The 17,218-nt window shown below is 38.7% G+C and overlaps 1 protein-coding gene across 5 annotated transcripts in view; it reads left to right on the forward strand.

The window, feature by feature from the left end:
- UTRN (utrophin) overlaps positions 1–17,218 on the forward strand; it is a 340,805-nt gene that overhangs the window by 156,349 nt on the left and 167,238 nt on the right. For 4 of the 5 annotated variants that reach the window (XM_063151512.1, XM_063151511.1, XM_063151513.1 and 1 more), the window contains one exon: positions 1,120–1,309. In XM_063151512.1, coding sequence (XP_063007582.1) covers positions 1,120–1,309 — 190 coding nt within the window. Of the gene's footprint in view, positions 1–1,119; positions 1,310–5,223; positions 5,822–17,218 lie in introns of those variants that run through there. The other variant, XM_063151515.1, reaches the window with a different exon arrangement.

Consider the following 17,218-nt stretch of genomic DNA (forward strand, 5'->3'; position numbering starts at 1 on the left):
TTTGGGCCTATCTGCAGAAACATGGAAATACCAAATACTGAGTGTTTTGGCCTTGTCTGTCTTGAAATTAAGTATCACTTTACTTCTAAAATATTACAATACAGCTAGTGCTTGATGTGAAAATAAAATTTAACTACTTACTCAGCAGAAGCATTCTAGCTCTTAGCTCTGTTAGAGGTTTCTCTACAGTGTTCTGGTGTGAGATAGCTTGTTTCTTTTATCCTGATTTTGGGAGAAGGAATGTGGCAGAATAACAGCCTCAAGTGGGTGAAATTTAGTTTGTCTAAATTTAATAATGTTGCTAATCAGAGCTTTTAAAATTGCTGACTATAACAGTTTCTCATCTGAGTTTCATGTCAATCACTAGAAGACAGCACTGTTATGCAGAACTATAAGGTGATTTTTTTTCCTAGGAAATTATTTGAAGTTGCTGATAAAATGTTTGGATTATATTGTTATTACATGAAAAAAATCCTCTTACAGATACAAACTTTAGTGTTTGTATCAGTTAGAAATCTTTTGGATGATTGAAAATTATTTGGACCATATTCTGCCGGTCTTTTTTTAAGTTCGTTGAGCATATATTTTTGATGGCAGTGTATTATTCTGTTTGTTTGAGTGATTGTGTCAAAAGTCTTCTAGCAGAAAGAACCAGGTATCTGACTTTTCATCCCTTAGCATTTTAACTCTTAAGAATTTATGGCAGTGTTTCTGCTCACTGTGAAAATACCCCAAGCACTCAGTGTTTCTGCTCCATATGTTTTTTGTTGATGGGGTAAAGCCCATTTTTCACACATGGCAATAACACTTCTATCCTTTGGACTAGCATAAGTTGATGATGGTAACACTCTAAAAGGAAAACCTAGGTTTTTAATTAATAACTGAGTTTTTACTGCATGCCTTTAAAAAAAGAATACATTCTGTCAAACGTATAACCAGTTCAGGACATCTGTGGATAGCTATAGATACACTAAAAACAGTGATATAAATTATGATAAAACAAGCTGTATCTCTGTTCTTACTAGAGATGCATTTCAGATTTCCTTTTAGTAGTTTCATTATGATGTATATAACGTTGTATCTTATGGGGGAATATTCTGACACTTGTCTTGTTTTCAGAGCTGTTGATAGGCAGAATTTCTTGGAGACAGAGATGAAGACAATACAGGCCTCACACAAGGATCTGGAGAGCTTCCTCAAGTGGATTCAAGAGGCAGAGACAACAGTAAATGTTCTGGCAGATGCATCCGAGCGTGAGAACACTGCTCAGGACAGTGTCTACATAAGGGAACTCAGAAAGCAAATGCAGGTGAGAAACTAAATAATATTGCTGTTATTCAGGTTTTGTCTCAATGGCAAATGTTATAAAGAAAAGCTGTCTACTTGCTTGGAGAAAGCTGCAGCCTATTGAAAGGTGTTTCCTAAGACACAGTATTTTAGAAGTCAGGTGTATGAAAGAAGCAGATTTGTCTTCTTAAGGTTTGAAGCACATATTTTTGTGTATGTCTTTTGCACTGAGGGCTCTTAAATGTCCTTGGAGGGTGACTGCATTCAGGAAGTGTACGCTTCATTAAACCAAGTCGTGTTGTGTAATTGTTCAACCAAACAATTTAATCTACTTCCCTCCAAGTAAAGCCCTTCTGGGCTGCACTCTCTCCTATTTCTGTCTGCCACCTTCCTCCTGCTTTTTTAGCAATCCAAGAAGTTGTTGTGCTTGGGTTACCTCTTCTCCCTCTCCTACTGCCCAGCAGCTCCCCAGCTGGCCTTCTTTCATGTTCAGGCCCCAGACTGGAAACCTTGGAAATGGCTGAGGAGTTTAACTGACACCACTTATTAAATCCTGCACTCTGTGTTTGGATTAATGTCACCTGTGATCTAAGTGGGTTTGAGCAGCTTATAATGAAAAAAAGATGTTGCTTTTAGTATTGCTCTTAATCTGAACATATCTATGCTGAATTGAAATGAAACAAGACTCTTAAAAATATCTGATAGCAAGTTATACTTGCTAATCATAGTAGGAGCACAATGTTTTGTGGAAGCTTGTATCTGTTGAAGATGGCATGTCACTCACCATATTATTTTAGTCAGTCAGGTAACTCATCTGTAGAGATGTGGCTTTTTGTGAAATGCTGAGCCTAGTCTGTAGTGGTGACACCTAGAGCTTAATGTTATGCTTTATATTGGTGCCACTTCCAACTACTCTAATGTAGTGGAGGTGGAAGAGCTAAAACAGGGCACAGGCAGTGAACAACAGAAGGCAGTGCTATGTGTAAATAGACTTATTTCTGCATTACCTTGCATTCTGTGTAGTCTATCACACCAAGATACAGCTGTTATTTCACAGTTTGTTTGTTGGCTCTGTGTGGCTGTGAAGCACTGTGTGTAGAAGGTTGTTTGCCATTCTTTGTTGTGCTGCAATCTGATTAAAATTGCCTGAGTTGTGCTGCATGAGGGGAGAGCTGTTGTGCAAGACTGCTGTGAGAGAAGAAGGTCTATGACCATCTCCTGACTTTGCACGCTGTCCTGGCTTGTCACTGCTGAAAAGGCAGGTGGAGGTGCTGGATCGTGACCTCCCCTGGTTCAGCATCTGGTACCTGATATTGTCCATATCTTTGAGACTGTGCACATGAAGTATCATCACTTAACTCACCCATGACCTCACATAACATGGTAAGCCTTTTTGGCTACCCTAGGAAGTGGAGCATGTCAAAGACTGTCATAGCATAATGACTTCCAGAATGAACTTTATCCCCTACCATCTTACAGTCTTTAAATGTAAATGAAGACATTCATATAATGACTCCAAAATCACTGTTTGTGTTTTCAAGTATTTGTTGCACTTCTGAAAACAAAATGTAGTTCCAACATCTTGCTGTACCTCAAAAGATCAAGCCCACTCCCTTGCAAGTTCTCAAGGTTATTATCTGATTAGACAAAGATAATTTCCTTTTCTTCCCCTGTTATGTGGTGTAAAATGACAGTGTTGTTCTCTTGGTGCCTTGTTGAATATGTAAAGAAGTGTTGGTTTTAAGGTTAGTGGTTAAATGGTTTCAAGAAGAATGCAGGAGTTATAACCTTCTCTGTTCTGTGTGAAGATGCCCCTGCTCCCAAGGCCTGTGTATTAAGTAAAACTTTACTATGAGTTCAAGGTGTGATAAATTCTAGGTGAAATGAGCTGAACCTATACAAAAGGTGATGAATTTGTTGTTGTTGCTGCTGTTACATGTCATGCATTTTCAAAATAGGATCATCTGTTAAGCTGGCATCTGTGCTTGCATGGGAGGACAATCCTCCATTACATTTTTGGCCTAACTTATTTGGCTGCAGCTCAAGTCACTCTACAGTGGAATCAATGATCTGAGCCCTGAAGCCTTGTTTGGTCTTTCATTGTGATACTTGAAGCCAGCAACAGTGCTATGCAAATAATGAAGACTTTGAGTGTGGTTGCAATGTCTTTTTAAAAAGGAGACATCTAAATTATATCATCAGTCAGTTCAATTAATTCTCTCAGTATCTAAACCTTCTAGAAGTTTTTCCATTCAGGTTAGTGCCAAAACACTACAGTCTGTTTTGGAAAATATTTAGCAGTGACTTGGAAGAGATTAAAAACTAATTTGAAAAAAGATGCAGAAAATAAGCTAGGAAATAGTAAGAAGTAATGCAAGGTATATGAAATCCTGGGCCTATACATGTAAAGGTGTTCAAAATAATTAAAATTTGTTGTATTTTAAAAGAAGTTACCATAAGTAGTGGCTGGCTGTTTTGTCTCACTGCTTGATTCAAACTCGTAAATTGAAAGATCTGGGAAAATAAAGAGTAGAAGGAAATAAAGAAGGTGTGGACTGTGGGGTCTCTCTTGCACAGAAGAGGTGTGAGCTTTTGCACAGTCATTTCTAAATGCTTCCATGGTTTCAGAGTTCTGCTGCTTCACAGGTTTCCTTAAAAGATATTTGGTAAGAGCATGTCAGCTAATCATGGTAGGCTCAATCTGGAAAGTTAAAGAAGCAGACTTCTGGTGGAAGGGATGTAAGCCAGGAGCAGTGGCATGCAGAGGGACAGTTCAAATAAGTCATGAAGATGAGAAAATACAGTGTGTCTGGCAAGGTGAATACAGATGGCAATATTTCTATATATAGCATGGAATCCGTGTATCTGTTTATCTGTTCACACTGATGTTGTTATTGTTGCGGACGCATCAAGAAAGCAGAGTACAGGGAAATGGGGTTTGTGTGGAAGAGTGGTAGAAACATTGATTTAGTCCTAAAAGTAAAGACGAAACAGTTTACACAGAATTAGATGGGAAGAGTTTTTGAATGTCCTATATGAAGAACCTAACCCTTGCATTCATGCCCTTCCTAGGAAAGTGCCTTAGAAGAAGCAAAGCAGCATATAATGCACTGACCTCTAAGCTGTGCATTATTTTGGATCATACAAACTTGTCAGGATAGCTGTTGCCTGCATATTGTGCTGATTGATGTGCTTGAAACGTGCAGGGACCTTTTCATGTAGAAATATGCACTTTAAATCATATGATTGGTACTTCACCTACTGTGTTCAGGCTTCCCTGAACCTTTGCTGCAGCAGCCCCTCTGATACAGGTTTAAGTAGATTCATCAAAGCACCTTTGGAAGCAATGAGTAGCTGGCTTTGGCTATGCTGCAGTTTTGCCACACCTAGGGGTATGTTGGCTCTATTGCACTGGGAGTGCCTTACTGGTAGGAAACCACTTCCATGCTCTTGAACATCTTATCATCATCCTTAGATGACTTAAATAATTCTGCTTTGTCATGGGAAATACATCAAAATTGTGATAGCTCTTTGGATTCAAGGATGACTTAGAGAAGGGGTTGATGATGCAACTGTATGCTTTTACTCTGTCAAAACCCTATCTTTTTCTTGTCTAAAGTCATTCTGGAAAATATTTAATTGGAAATGACTTGTGAAAAACATTGCTACTTTCTGGTGCAAGTGGGATCCTTTAGATCCCTTTGACTAATTTTGCTTTAAAAGAGTTTTTATAGAAAGAGGTTTACCCCCTGCAATTTTCCCTTTTGTGCTGGGTAATCTAGTTTTGAGAAACGCCTGTGTGATTTATTAGCCTTTAACGTATGGCTGATATAATTAGGGCAGGTATCCCTGTGCTCCTCTCTCAAGATTTATAACACAATCTGTTATTCACTCACTCGACAGCTCTGCCAGAGCTGCGTTCAGTCTGAGAACGAGAGCATCCTTTCCCAGAGTGAGGAAGCAAACACTCTGTCTGCTGATAGAAAGCAGCTACTAGGGAGGAACAACTGTTGTGATACACTGGAGCCGTCTTCCTGAAGGCATTCCTTTTTTGTTCCTGCAGCTTTCAGGCTTAAATTAATAACCTTTTTCTGGCTATTTAGTGCACTCCTGAACGGAGGCATACGATCGGCTGCTCAACTTCATTTGCCCTCTGCAGAAGCAGAGCTGAGCAGTACCGATTAGAGGAATCTGTGAAGGCTGTTATCTTTCTGCATTTGTTTTGTGGGGTTATTTTGGGAGAAAAACTTATGCTGTATCAATCTTCTTTGCCTTTGAAACGTATAAAGCCTGTAGCTTGCAAAAGCAGTCCTGGAAGAGAGCATGCTCAGAAAGCTGGCAAATCATTGTCCAGTGACCGGGAGGAAATGATAGTTGCTCTTCATTTATAATGCAAATTCTGAGGTATCTTCAGAAGTGTGGCAAACTTAAAATGATGGCTGTGGTGAGAACCTCTCTTCAGAAAGTTGTGGTGTTGTTGCATCGTTTACAGAGGATGGCAGTTTCTTCTCCCCGTTACCAGAAGCTTTGTAAGGTAGGAAATGTAAGCCCTAAATGTCGAGTGTGTGTGTTGCTAACTCTGTTGTCTTTCTGAGATAAAAAGAAAAGAAAGTGAGCATGGGATGAGTGTCAAAATCATCTTGGCTATCTAGTGTTTTTAAGCCTGTAATGCTTTCCATGTGTGTTTTGTTAAAAAATACAATAAGAGAAAGAAACAACCCAAAACAAAACAACAACCCTGTGCTTGTCAGAGTGATAAATTTTTTTAGAAAAGTGCTCTCCTGCCCACCATTTAGGTGTCTGGGAGGAAGACTGTTATGTTCACTGAGATTTTTTTTTTTGTAAAATACAACCAGTTCTTTTCCTAGGGAGTTAGTTGCTTCTTGGTATATGTGATTCTTTAACTCCTGTGTACCCATTATGTAGAATAACTGTGTTTTTCCATGCCCAGTGTTATTTTTCTTTTAAGCTTTATGAAGCTTTTAATTAGGAATGAGTTTGGCAGACTTAATACTCAGCCATTTATTTCTGCCTTTACCGACTGAGCTCTTTCAGTTAGGAAAATCAAGAAAAGTTTGAGGAAAGGCATGTTGACATAGGCTACCACTTATTGCTGGTTTTGATGGTACCTGTTTTCGTTGCTGATTATTTCTGTTTCCAAAGATGGTGTTTACTTTTTTTTTTTCATGGGCTCAGTAGTTCTGAACCTTAATACCGTGGGGATGGTCTAGGATACCTAGTAAAATTCACTTTTAAAAGTAGTTTTGGTCACTCACCAGATTAAAATAAGTAAATAAAATTAATAAACTTCTAACTGATCTGTAAAGTCCGTGAGTTAATAGTGCTGCAGTGTTGATGCCTGTGTGAGGTGGTCATGCTGTGCTAATATTATTGAACTTCTAATATAAGGATTCTGTCTTGAAACTTTGCAAAATTATAACATTTGATAGGTCTTCAGCTATAAAGATACTGACATTACATAAATTCTATTTGGCTGCCTTGGAAATCGTTTTTCTCTTCTTGCTGCTTATGATACTTTAAAAGTGTCTGTGTTTTTTGATGAAAATACGTCTGTGTTTTGCATACAAGGTGTGCGAGAATCAAAGTCTTGTTCTGATGATAGAGCAAAGGTACCTTAACTCACCCTACCTGCTTCAATCTGAGATGTGCTTTCTGTTGTGAGGAATTTGAAAATGACATCAAGTGAGAGAGATCCCATCCTTAGAGTAGGGTTTAAAAGTAAGGAAAAAGTATCATGCAGAATGTTGTTCAGTGAAGCTTGTAGATGAAGTTCTGGCTTATGGGGCAGAACATTTTCTTCAGATGGCTGTTTCAGCATGCTTCAGTTTACCAAGCTGTACTAATAGATGCATCTTCATTATAAAGAATGAGAGACAGTTTGTGTACATACAAGCTGCTTTAACAAATGTTCCTCAGTTGTTCTTATCTGTCAGTTGTCAATAAACAGCTTGTTTGCTTTTGTGAATAAGGCAGATTTTTTTAAATAATGTAAAGATATAGGTTATAATTGCCTGTTTAGTTACATTATTTGTATAAACTTGTTTGTAAAATGTTTGTCAAGCCACTATTTAGTGACTCCTGGAGTTATAATTATTTGCTAATTATCCTGAGAGCCTAGTTAATGGATGTATACTTAATTTGTTGAGTTTAAATCTACCCAAGGGATAGTGAAAAAATCTTCTAAAAGGCTGTTATGAAAATACATTTTCTGATTGAGAACCCATACAGTAATAGCCTTGGGAATTACACATTGCTTAAAATTACACAGTGTATGTTTTTTTTTTCTTTTAAAAAGTCATGTGGCTTAGTTTTTCAGATGTTTATGTTTAGTTTACTGGAGGTAGAATTGTTAATCTTCTTGTAGAGTTAAATCAGGCACTAATTGAGGCAGAAAAAAGAAATGGTTTACGATCCCAGTCACTTCCAGCAGGTGTCAATGTAAGGCAATGATAGATGGAAGTCTGGTGATGGAAATGTTAATGCTTAGATGAGAAAATGTATGGAAATTACTAAGAGCAACCATGACAGCAAGTCAGGAAGGATTTCTTGTAGTGCCCTGTATACTCCTGTCTTTGGAATGTCAGATGTTTGTACGTGTCTTGTGCACTCTCTGGATACACTGGTATAGTTCAGATCTGCAGAAGAGAAACTATTTACTGTAGTGTGTGAATTATTGCATTGTATAGGTAGGTGCTTCATGAACTACATCTAAATGTTTCATGTGAAGTGTCCTCTGAATCAGAACAGAGGGCCAATAAAGTATTTAAGACAAATTCTTGAAGGTTAGAGGTTTTTTTCTTTAACTGCACTGGTTATTAAAGAAGTAGTAAGGCTTTATCATTTAACTGTACTGGGAAAAGTCATGATTGTTCCTTTTAACAGCCTCATATAATAGTAGCAATCAGCATTCATAGTCCAGATTTTTCAAATTTCTTTATAGCAAAAACAAAAATAAACACTTTGTTGACATACTAAGCATGGCTGAAAACCACAAATTCCAAAGTCTAGGATATTTCTTTTGTTGCTGCTTTTTCTTTCACAAATTTTTTCTTACCAAGGTGAATTTTTCCAGATAGGCCTTTTCACTTGTTGCTATTTGATTCTTTTACCTTGAAATTAGTGGCATAAGAGGGCAAAATGTCTGCACTTGCCATTTTGTAGTCAGTATGTAATAAGTTTTGCTTTATTGTTGCTAGCAGCTTTGTTTCAAAACTCTTGTGTAAGACTTTGATGCTGATAATGAACAATTAGAAAACTTGTACAGCTGTCTGCTCTATGTTCTTGCTAATATGATTGTTCCTTAAAGAAAGACTTTTATAAGAAATATCCAACTAGCTCAGGCTAGAATGAATTAATAACAGAAAAAAACCAAAACATTTTGAGGTACAAATTGATACATCTTTTCTGAGAGACCAGAGCTACAACATTACTTACAAAAAAAAGTAGAGAATTGTGAAACTTTCTCTAATTTCCCTGATGAAAGGTAAAGAATAGTGCATCTCTGGCAGACAGCTAAATGATTACCTTGAAATATGTATCCTGCTTGTGTAATTTGACTGTGTATTTTTAAAGCACACTGCTAGCATTCAGGAACTGGAGCATTCATCCCCTGGAAAACAGGCTGAGGAACAAACCTAGTTGCTGAGAGGGTTTTTTCTCTTTTTTTTCCCTCTCATTTTTTAATTAATTCTTTAAAAGCACCTGCTTAAAAAAATATTCAACTGTCTTCATGTAAAATACTCAATTCTCAAACCTGATCCAACATGAGTCTTCATGTGGCAACTTAGGTGAGTTCCTGACTTCCTCAGCTATGAAATGTATCGGAAACATGTCTCCTGAGGTAATTTTTTTAAGAATACATAACTTAAAATGCAGTCCTCTCATTTTGTGCTGTTTTTTTTAATGGCCAGTGTTAAATTTGTAAAACTGCAGGAAGCTACAAGCACAGTGAATGCTGGGGTCAGCCAAAACCTTTTTTTTTTGCTGTGATACTGGTGATGCATTCCAAAATACATTTACATCATGTTGAATTTTGAGAGTAGCAGCAAAGCCTCTGTTCCTATGAAATTTTCAAAAAAAAAAAAAGAAGTTCGTGGAGGCAGGGCAAAAAAAAAAAAAAAGCCCGGGAGGCTGTGTTGAGAAATGTGTAGGCTAATCCTGATTCCAATGAAGTCAACAAAGATGTAAGGTTTTAAATGTTTACATAACTTCAAGTTGATTTAGAAAATAAATCATTTACACTTGACATATTCAGGTATAAAATACAGATAACCAAATGTGGCTGAGGAGGAGCAGCAATGTAGTACATTCATTGGACAGCAGAAGTGAGACCTAAAGTTAATTTTGGAAACATGTTCTGAAGTAGGCTACTGTATTAAGCAGGTTGTTGATTGGAAAATGAAGCAGTGTCGTCAAAAGCATTGCTAAATTATGCAGACGGTTTCTTTTTTTAGATGAGCAAGTTAACTCCAGGCTGCTTGATATGGTTCTAGTTGTATAAAGGACATTCTAATTAGATTTAGATCTACAAAAAAGCCTTCTTGAAGGGAGGAGGTGAGAATTAAAGGGAGCCTTGGATAATAATGACTATTATCTACCCTAATACAATAAGGCTGGGAGTGAACTGATAAGAACAAAATGGCTATTTTGAAAAAGGAAATGTATTAAATAATATCTAATGATCAGCCTCTCAGGAGTTTAGGATTTACCATTTTAGAAAACAACTGAGCAGTGTAACTGGAAACCACTCCACCTCAGAACACCCACAGCTTGTTTGCAGTGGGAGTGATTGTAGAAGTGGTTACAGCCCTGTTGAGTGTGTACAGGGCTGGGACAAAACATGACGTGGGTTCTTGATAAGCAGAATAGGGCTGGCATACAGCTAATCAAGGGCAACAAGGTACCTTGATGGTGTTTAGAGACAGAATATAAACCTTATTTGCAAGGAATGTGAATAGGCTAGGAATGAGTGTCAATCACTGATCATTTTAAATGAATGAGATGGACATAATTTCTTTGTGGATTTGGATTAAAAGTTGTAAAGTTGAAGACTGGTGGAGAATACATGAAATGATAGGCATCTTGAAGTCTTGGGAGGTGACAATTGGTTTGCTGCTGGCCTTTATTATAGAATGATCACAGCAGCTAGAGAAATAATGGAAGGCTGAAGGGAGAAAATTTTTAATAACTTTTAAAAAATGAGGTAAGTGAAGGTTGGAAATTACTATCCAGTGAGTCAAAAGATGTGAAAACAAGAAATATGGGCAAGAAATTAAATTCCAGTTGGAAATGTAATAACTATAATGGAATTCAGTTCTCCATTGGCATCAAATTGCACCTTTGTGTATACTCTGTCAGTGATGGACAAGCACTATTAGGGGCTTTGGTGTGTAGGCAAGATGCTGTTAACTGTTAGCATGTTATTTACTGATTGATTTCCTTTGGACTTTCAGAGGGGTCTGGTAAAAAAAACAAAACAGTGGGATATTGGAGGGATATTTTTATGTTTTGATAGGTCAGAGAGATATGAGGTCTTCTGAACTTCCATAGACATTCTGGTATAGTGTAAGTTGGTTCATGAAGAAAGATGTGGATTCTGGTTGTGATTGGAGTTGGAGTGTAGAAGAATGAGCAGAATTTCAAAGGGAAACTTGTAGGTAAAGTTACAGGGAAGACCTTTTGATAGTGAGACTTAGGAGCTTATTGTCTTTCCCCAAGGACTTGTGTCCTCAGTACTTAAAGAAAACATTTCCCATTGCAGTGCTTTACTTCAGTAAGGCAGTTCCAAGCACAAAAGACAAGATGGTGACTGTGAAGAGCCATCCTGAATTTTGAGAAGGGTGCCCAAGCTGTTTGCTTTCTGTGAGAAAGTTGTCGATGTGTCTTTGGATGTAGGGAAAGCAGTGCTGTTCCCTGATTGTGATTTTTAGAAAGACTTTGAATGCAATCTTTCACAGCCAAATCAGAGATGTGGACAAGACAGATGACCCAAAAGTTGGGAAGAAAATGTCTGGAGCATTTGTGTTCCCCAGGGGATGGAACAGAGACTGGTACAGTTTATGAATTACAGTTTATGAAACAGACTGGTACTGTTAGGAATCCAGAGTGGGACAGAGTACACTCAGCAGGTTTGTGAATGATACTAGACTGTGGAGGAACAATTCTGTTCCCATTCCTTGGGGCCTCAAGAGGGAGGGATGGGCTGACAGGAACCCCATGAGTTTTTTAAAAAGCTCCCAAAAAACCCAAAGCCAGTTTTTGCACCTGAGAAGGAGTGATTCAATGCATTGGTACAAGTGTGAGAAGGATTATAGCCAGACAGGAAGAAGTGTTTATGTTTTTCTACTTAGCACTCATGAGGTCATGTCTGGAATACCACAGTTGGTTTCAGGCCCCTGGTTTGACAGATAGTGAGAGACTGGGGGGAAGAATGCAGTGCTTGGAGCACAGGACATGAGTAGAGCAGCAGGGGAGCTGACTTCATTTAATTTGGAAGAGAGAAGGCTCCAGGAATTTCCAGCTGCTGTCACTGCATACCTGGTGAGTTGTTACTATAAAAGATGGAGCCAGGCTCTTCTTGTAGGGGCCCTGTGGAAGGAAAAGAGGCAGTGGGAATATGCTGCAGCAAGGGAATTGGGTGTAAGGACAACAGTTCTGCACAGGAGATGTAACTGTGCACTGGAGTGGGCTGCCCAAAAAACCAGGCTGTTATATTTCCATCTCTGGTGGTATTAACACTTGCAGTGGATAAGGCCCTTAGCAGCAGACCCAGCTTTGAAATTAGCTCTTGGAATTGGCAGGAGGTTTGACCTCCAGAGGTCTTCCAACTTGTGATTTTTCTGTGGTTCTCTGTGCTAGTGCCCTATTAGCTTATAAGTGAAGACTAAAATAGTCAAAACGATAGAGCAGCAGTTTTCAGCTGTGGGCTGCTCACTTCCTATGAAAAGGAGCTTCATGATTTTACTCCATGTGAAAAAATTCTTACTTCTCTGCTGAATTTTGATCTAAATTGGGGCCTGCTATGAGTCTGCTGAACAGCCACAGCATGTACTCATTTGCAAATCCTTTTGCTGTAGTCTAACCTCAATAGTGGTAATGCAGTATAGTCAGGCACTTGGTGCATATCTGAATTATGTGCCTATGATTAGAAGGCATTTTAATATAGCATAAAACTTTGTCATCTAACCTTCCCCCTGCTTCTACGTTTTCAGATGATGTTTTCAGAACTAAAGTAGAAGACAGAAAGGTTTTGCACATCTTGAGTGACGGGGCTGACCTAAATGAAACCACTTTGTTTTGCCATTTGTCTAATTAGGATCAGTGCCAAATAAAACTGTATAATAAATGGGTACATTATTGTAAACCCTTGTGCTCTCTAGTCCTTTATGTATCAGGGAGCTTCTCTAGAAATAGAATGGTTTCTTTAAGGTGAAATAAGAAGGAAGAACAAAATGGGAGAGGACATAAAGCTTCAGAATTTCAGTGTTCTTAAGTGCTGCACCAGTCATTCCTATTTGGAAACAAAATGCAGCTTAACGAAAGTTAAGATAGGCTCTAGGATATAGTGCCTTTTTTAATAGCATTTTGTAGTAATGTGTAAGGGAGGAAAGGAGAGAGGAGATGAGAGAAGTATTTCAGGACAGCCTTCTAGAATCTTCTTACATTTATTTAAAGGCAACTCTGATTTTTAACCTGAAAATATTTTGCTATTGCAGCAAATATAAATCTAAAATATAAGGTAGTTCTATTAAAGCATGAATGTAGCATTAATGGGAAACTTGACTTCCATGAACTTCACATGTTTACAGGAGCTGGTTCAATATTTGATATGAGACCCTCTTGCCATATTATTTTGCCACAGTGCTTTTTGATTACTGCTATTTTTCAGGAAGCAATTTTCCCCCCCTCTTTCCCTTAGGGCTTAATTACACATCCCAAATTCATGAAGTTGTAAAGCAGTAGCTGCCTAGAACAGCATAGTGCTTCACCAGTTTGTGTCTAGAGAACTGACAGTTTTTTCTTGTCTTCTTCAGACAGATCATTTGAGCTTATTTTTAAGAAAAGCTGCTCTCACTAGGTAGCTGGGAAAATAATGCTGTTTGAAGATGTCCTGTCACTGTTAGTCATCAGGGACTCTGGAAGAGTTCTGGCCTCCTTTTTGCCTTCCCCTCTGTTTTTAATCAAGACAAACTGTAAGAGACATCATGTTCCAAGGTTGCCCTGAGAGTTTTCTATTTCATATCCACTGCTTGCAGACCTGCATTGGATTCTGGCTGCTCTGTGATGTTTTCATGCTGGGCACTTTTGATATACTTTGGTGCAAAGGATTTTACTTCAAAGCAAAAGTGACTTGCTCAGCCCTGCATAGTTGGGTAATTGAATGTGGGTGGAAGTTGTCAGTGGAGTTTTTGATAGTTGATATCCTGTGTTGCACTAAGAGAGCAGTTTTTCATAGTCGCAGAGTAATTCTATTTACTTGTGGTTTATGGTACATGGTAAATATGGTAGTGAAAGCTGCAAGTGAAATGCTGCTCAACTCAAGTTGTGCTAGGGGAGGTTGAAATTGGACATTGGGGAAAAGTTCTTCATGAAGGGGTGGTCAGACATTGGAATAAGCTGCCCAGAGAAGTGGTGGAATTAAAATTCCTGGAAGTGTTGAAAAAAATGTGTAGATGGGTTGTGTAGGGACATGGGTTAGTGCTGGACTTGGCTGTGCTGGGTGAATGATTGGAATTGAAGATCTTAGAGGTCTCTTCCAACCTTAATGATTCTATGAATCTGTAGATGCTCCTTATTTGCTGATGAGCCCTGTATTTATGAGTACAGTGTTGTGCTAATAGTGCAAGTGCTGGTTTTGCTGTTCCAGATTTCTGACCTGAAGAAAGCATCCTTTCTAGGGAGAGGTGGAGACTTGGTTTTCAGTGCTTGCTCAAATCTTGGCATTTTTGCTGAGACTGCTGATCAATTAGTGCTAATTGTGCTGGGTTTTGGGATATGGTCCTAGAACAGTCATCTGAGGTCACTCCTTTCTGTCACCTGCCGTTTTTGGACTCAGTTCGTGAACTATGATTTTTTGCTTTCCTAATTTTTTTTTCTTTTAAGAAGGGATGCATTATTAGCCCTGAAATAATCACTCACCCTTCACATTCAATTTTGGATGTTCCATATCAAATATTGGAAGTCTCTTGGTTATTATTCTCTCTTATGTTTTGCTACAAAGAGGAGTATTCTTATGCTGCAAGTTCCAAGACAGCAAGCAATTTGAAACAAATGTCTTTCTCCTCTTTGTTACTGAAATTAAACTTTAAATTTCAGAGGTTAAATGAAAGTTACTCAGTATTTGGGATTCTTGGGCACCTCTGAGAAGGATGGAAGCATAATAAAAGTCACAGATTACACAAAAATCTCCTTTCCCTCTTTTTTCTTTATTAGTAAGCAGGGCAATTTTCTCTTTTGGGAAGAGGGGGAAATACTTTCAGAAAGAAAAGAGGGAAGCCTGCCAATGATGTTTCACTTCTTTCCTATGTGTTTGCATCAGGAGTTAAAAGCAGTCCCCCAGCTATTTCAGTAAAATAGCTATATATCAATTTGTAGGCCATTATCTTTCACTTCATACAGCTCAGCAGTGTAATGATAAATTAACTCTGAATTTCTTTCCACAGTTCTCAGTAAGAAGAAAACAGTCTTAAATGATTCAGCTTTTATCTGTAAGCAGATAATTTAGCCCAGATGTGGGAGACTTTCATCCCTTATAACATTGTTCCCTCTATATTAAGGGTACTTTAAAATGAAAATAAGAGAGATAATTAAGAAGGTTCAGTTAAAGAATTTGGGTCTGGACATGACCTTCCATGAGCATTGTCTCTTAAGTGAGCTGATGTGATAAGGCACTTACACAGGATTAATTAAAATTATTTATGTTTAGAAAACAAGTGGATTCTAGAATTTTTGCACTGGGTTAGTATTTTGATTAATACTAATTTTGTCTAAACTTCCTTTTTACTGGATGTCTCAGTTTGTCTTACTTTTACATGAAGTCTTGAAATTTATCATTGCTTCTCAGACTCCATAGGATGAGGAGACCAGTTTTGTTTTAGTTGAAAACAAGTGTATTTCCTCTCCTTTTTTTTCAGTGGCAGAAGTACGGTAATGACCTCTTCCATAAGGAGAAACTGTCACTCTGCCAGCAGAACCTGAATACACACTTTGCATGTGTTTGGTTGCGACTGAAATGGGGGATGGAGGAGAGGGATGTTCTTTCAAAAAGCACTGAAAGTATGGGTTGCCTTTTAATTATGATGTCAACTATTGTTTTAACTGGAAAACAGTGCAAAACAACCCCAAACTAGCTCGTGGATTTTGTGATTGTGGTGAAATTTTTGGAAGTTGTGAATGGGTTCTAAGGACTAAAGCAGGTTTATCCATTGGGAAAACCTCTTGTTTAAGCTATCACTCCACAGCAGTCCAAAGTATAGCCTAGCTTTCTGCACTTCAGGAGTGCTTTTTGTTGGCTAAAGCAGCCTCACAGATTGACAGTACCAGATAAGTTTCCCACTATGGATTAAAGTCAATTCAAGGTAGGAAAAGTGTCAGAGGGGAATAGCATTGCTGGAACTTGCAACATGGTTTAATTTTGACGTTGCTAGTAAGTGCAAGAGGAGAGTAGCTTCTCTTACGGGCTTGGGTAAAATGACAACCAGTTGAGGTTGTCTAAGGCTACTCACCTGTTCCTGTGGCATAGAAGGTGATGTGCATTTGGGAACACAAGTAGTTGTTGGTACACATGCTGATGGTAGCAGCGATCAGAAGGGTGTCTCACTGCAATGATCCTGTGTGGCTGAAGAGCAACCAATTTTTTCCATGCATTTATAATGAACCATTGGTTTTAGGTTAACAGATAATCTTCATACAAGAAGAAACATGAAAGAACAGTTGTATGGAGTAACAAGTAAGGCAGAGAAAATATGAAAACCAAAGGAAAGATAGCCAATGTGTGGTAGGCATCATGGAATCACAGAATGGCCTGGATTGGAAGGACCTTAAAGATCATCTAGTTCCACCCCCTCTTGCCATGGTCAGGGACATCTTCCACTAGACCAGGCTGCTCACCATCCAGCCTCGACTATTTTCAGGGATAGGGCATCTACATCTTCTCTGGGCAGCCTGTTCCAGTGCCTCACCACCCTCATAATGTAAATTTTTTTCTTAACTAAGCTTACTGTCTTCTCTTTCACTTTATAACCGTTCCCTGTGTTCTATCGCTATCTGCCCATGTGAAATGTCACTTTCCCTCTTTTTTTGTTATCCTCCTTTAATTTCCAGAAGGCTGCAATGAGCTCTCTCTGGAGTATCTTCCAGGCTGAACAACCTCAGTTTCTTAGTCTGTCTTCAAAGGAGAAGTGTTCCAGCTCCCTGATTGCCTTTGTGTTCCTCTTCCTCTGGACCTGCTCTAACAGATTTGTGTGCTGAGGGCTCCAGACCTGGATTCGGAACTCGAGGTGGAGTTTCATGAGGACAGAGAAGAAAGGGAGAATCCTCCCTGGACCCACTGGCCACACTTCTTTTGATGCAGCCCAGGATGTTATTGGCCTTCAGGCCTGCAAGCTCACATTGCTAGGTCCTCTCCAGCTTGTCATCCACTGGGTCCTCCAAGCTCCACAGGGCTGAAGTCAGTCAGCTCTTCTCCCACTCTGTAGTCATGTCTGGGATTGCCCTGACCCAGGTGCAGCACCTTGCACTTGGAATCTTTTATCTTTTTAATGTTTTTGTGGTCCCACATCTCAAGTTTGTCCAGGTCTTGCTGGATGTTGAATTTAGGAATAAGCCAAGGGTATGCTTTGGCCCAAGACTGTATGATTCACTGGGTTAAAAGTATGCTAATATTTAAAACTCTGTGTTCCAATTCAAAATT

The sequence above is a fragment of the Melospiza melodia genome, chromosome 3 (genome assembly GCF_035770615.1).
Source record: "Melospiza melodia melodia isolate bMelMel2 chromosome 3, bMelMel2.pri, whole genome shotgun sequence".
In the NCBI taxonomy this organism is placed as follows: Eukaryota; Metazoa; Chordata; class Aves; order Passeriformes; family Passerellidae; genus Melospiza; species Melospiza melodia.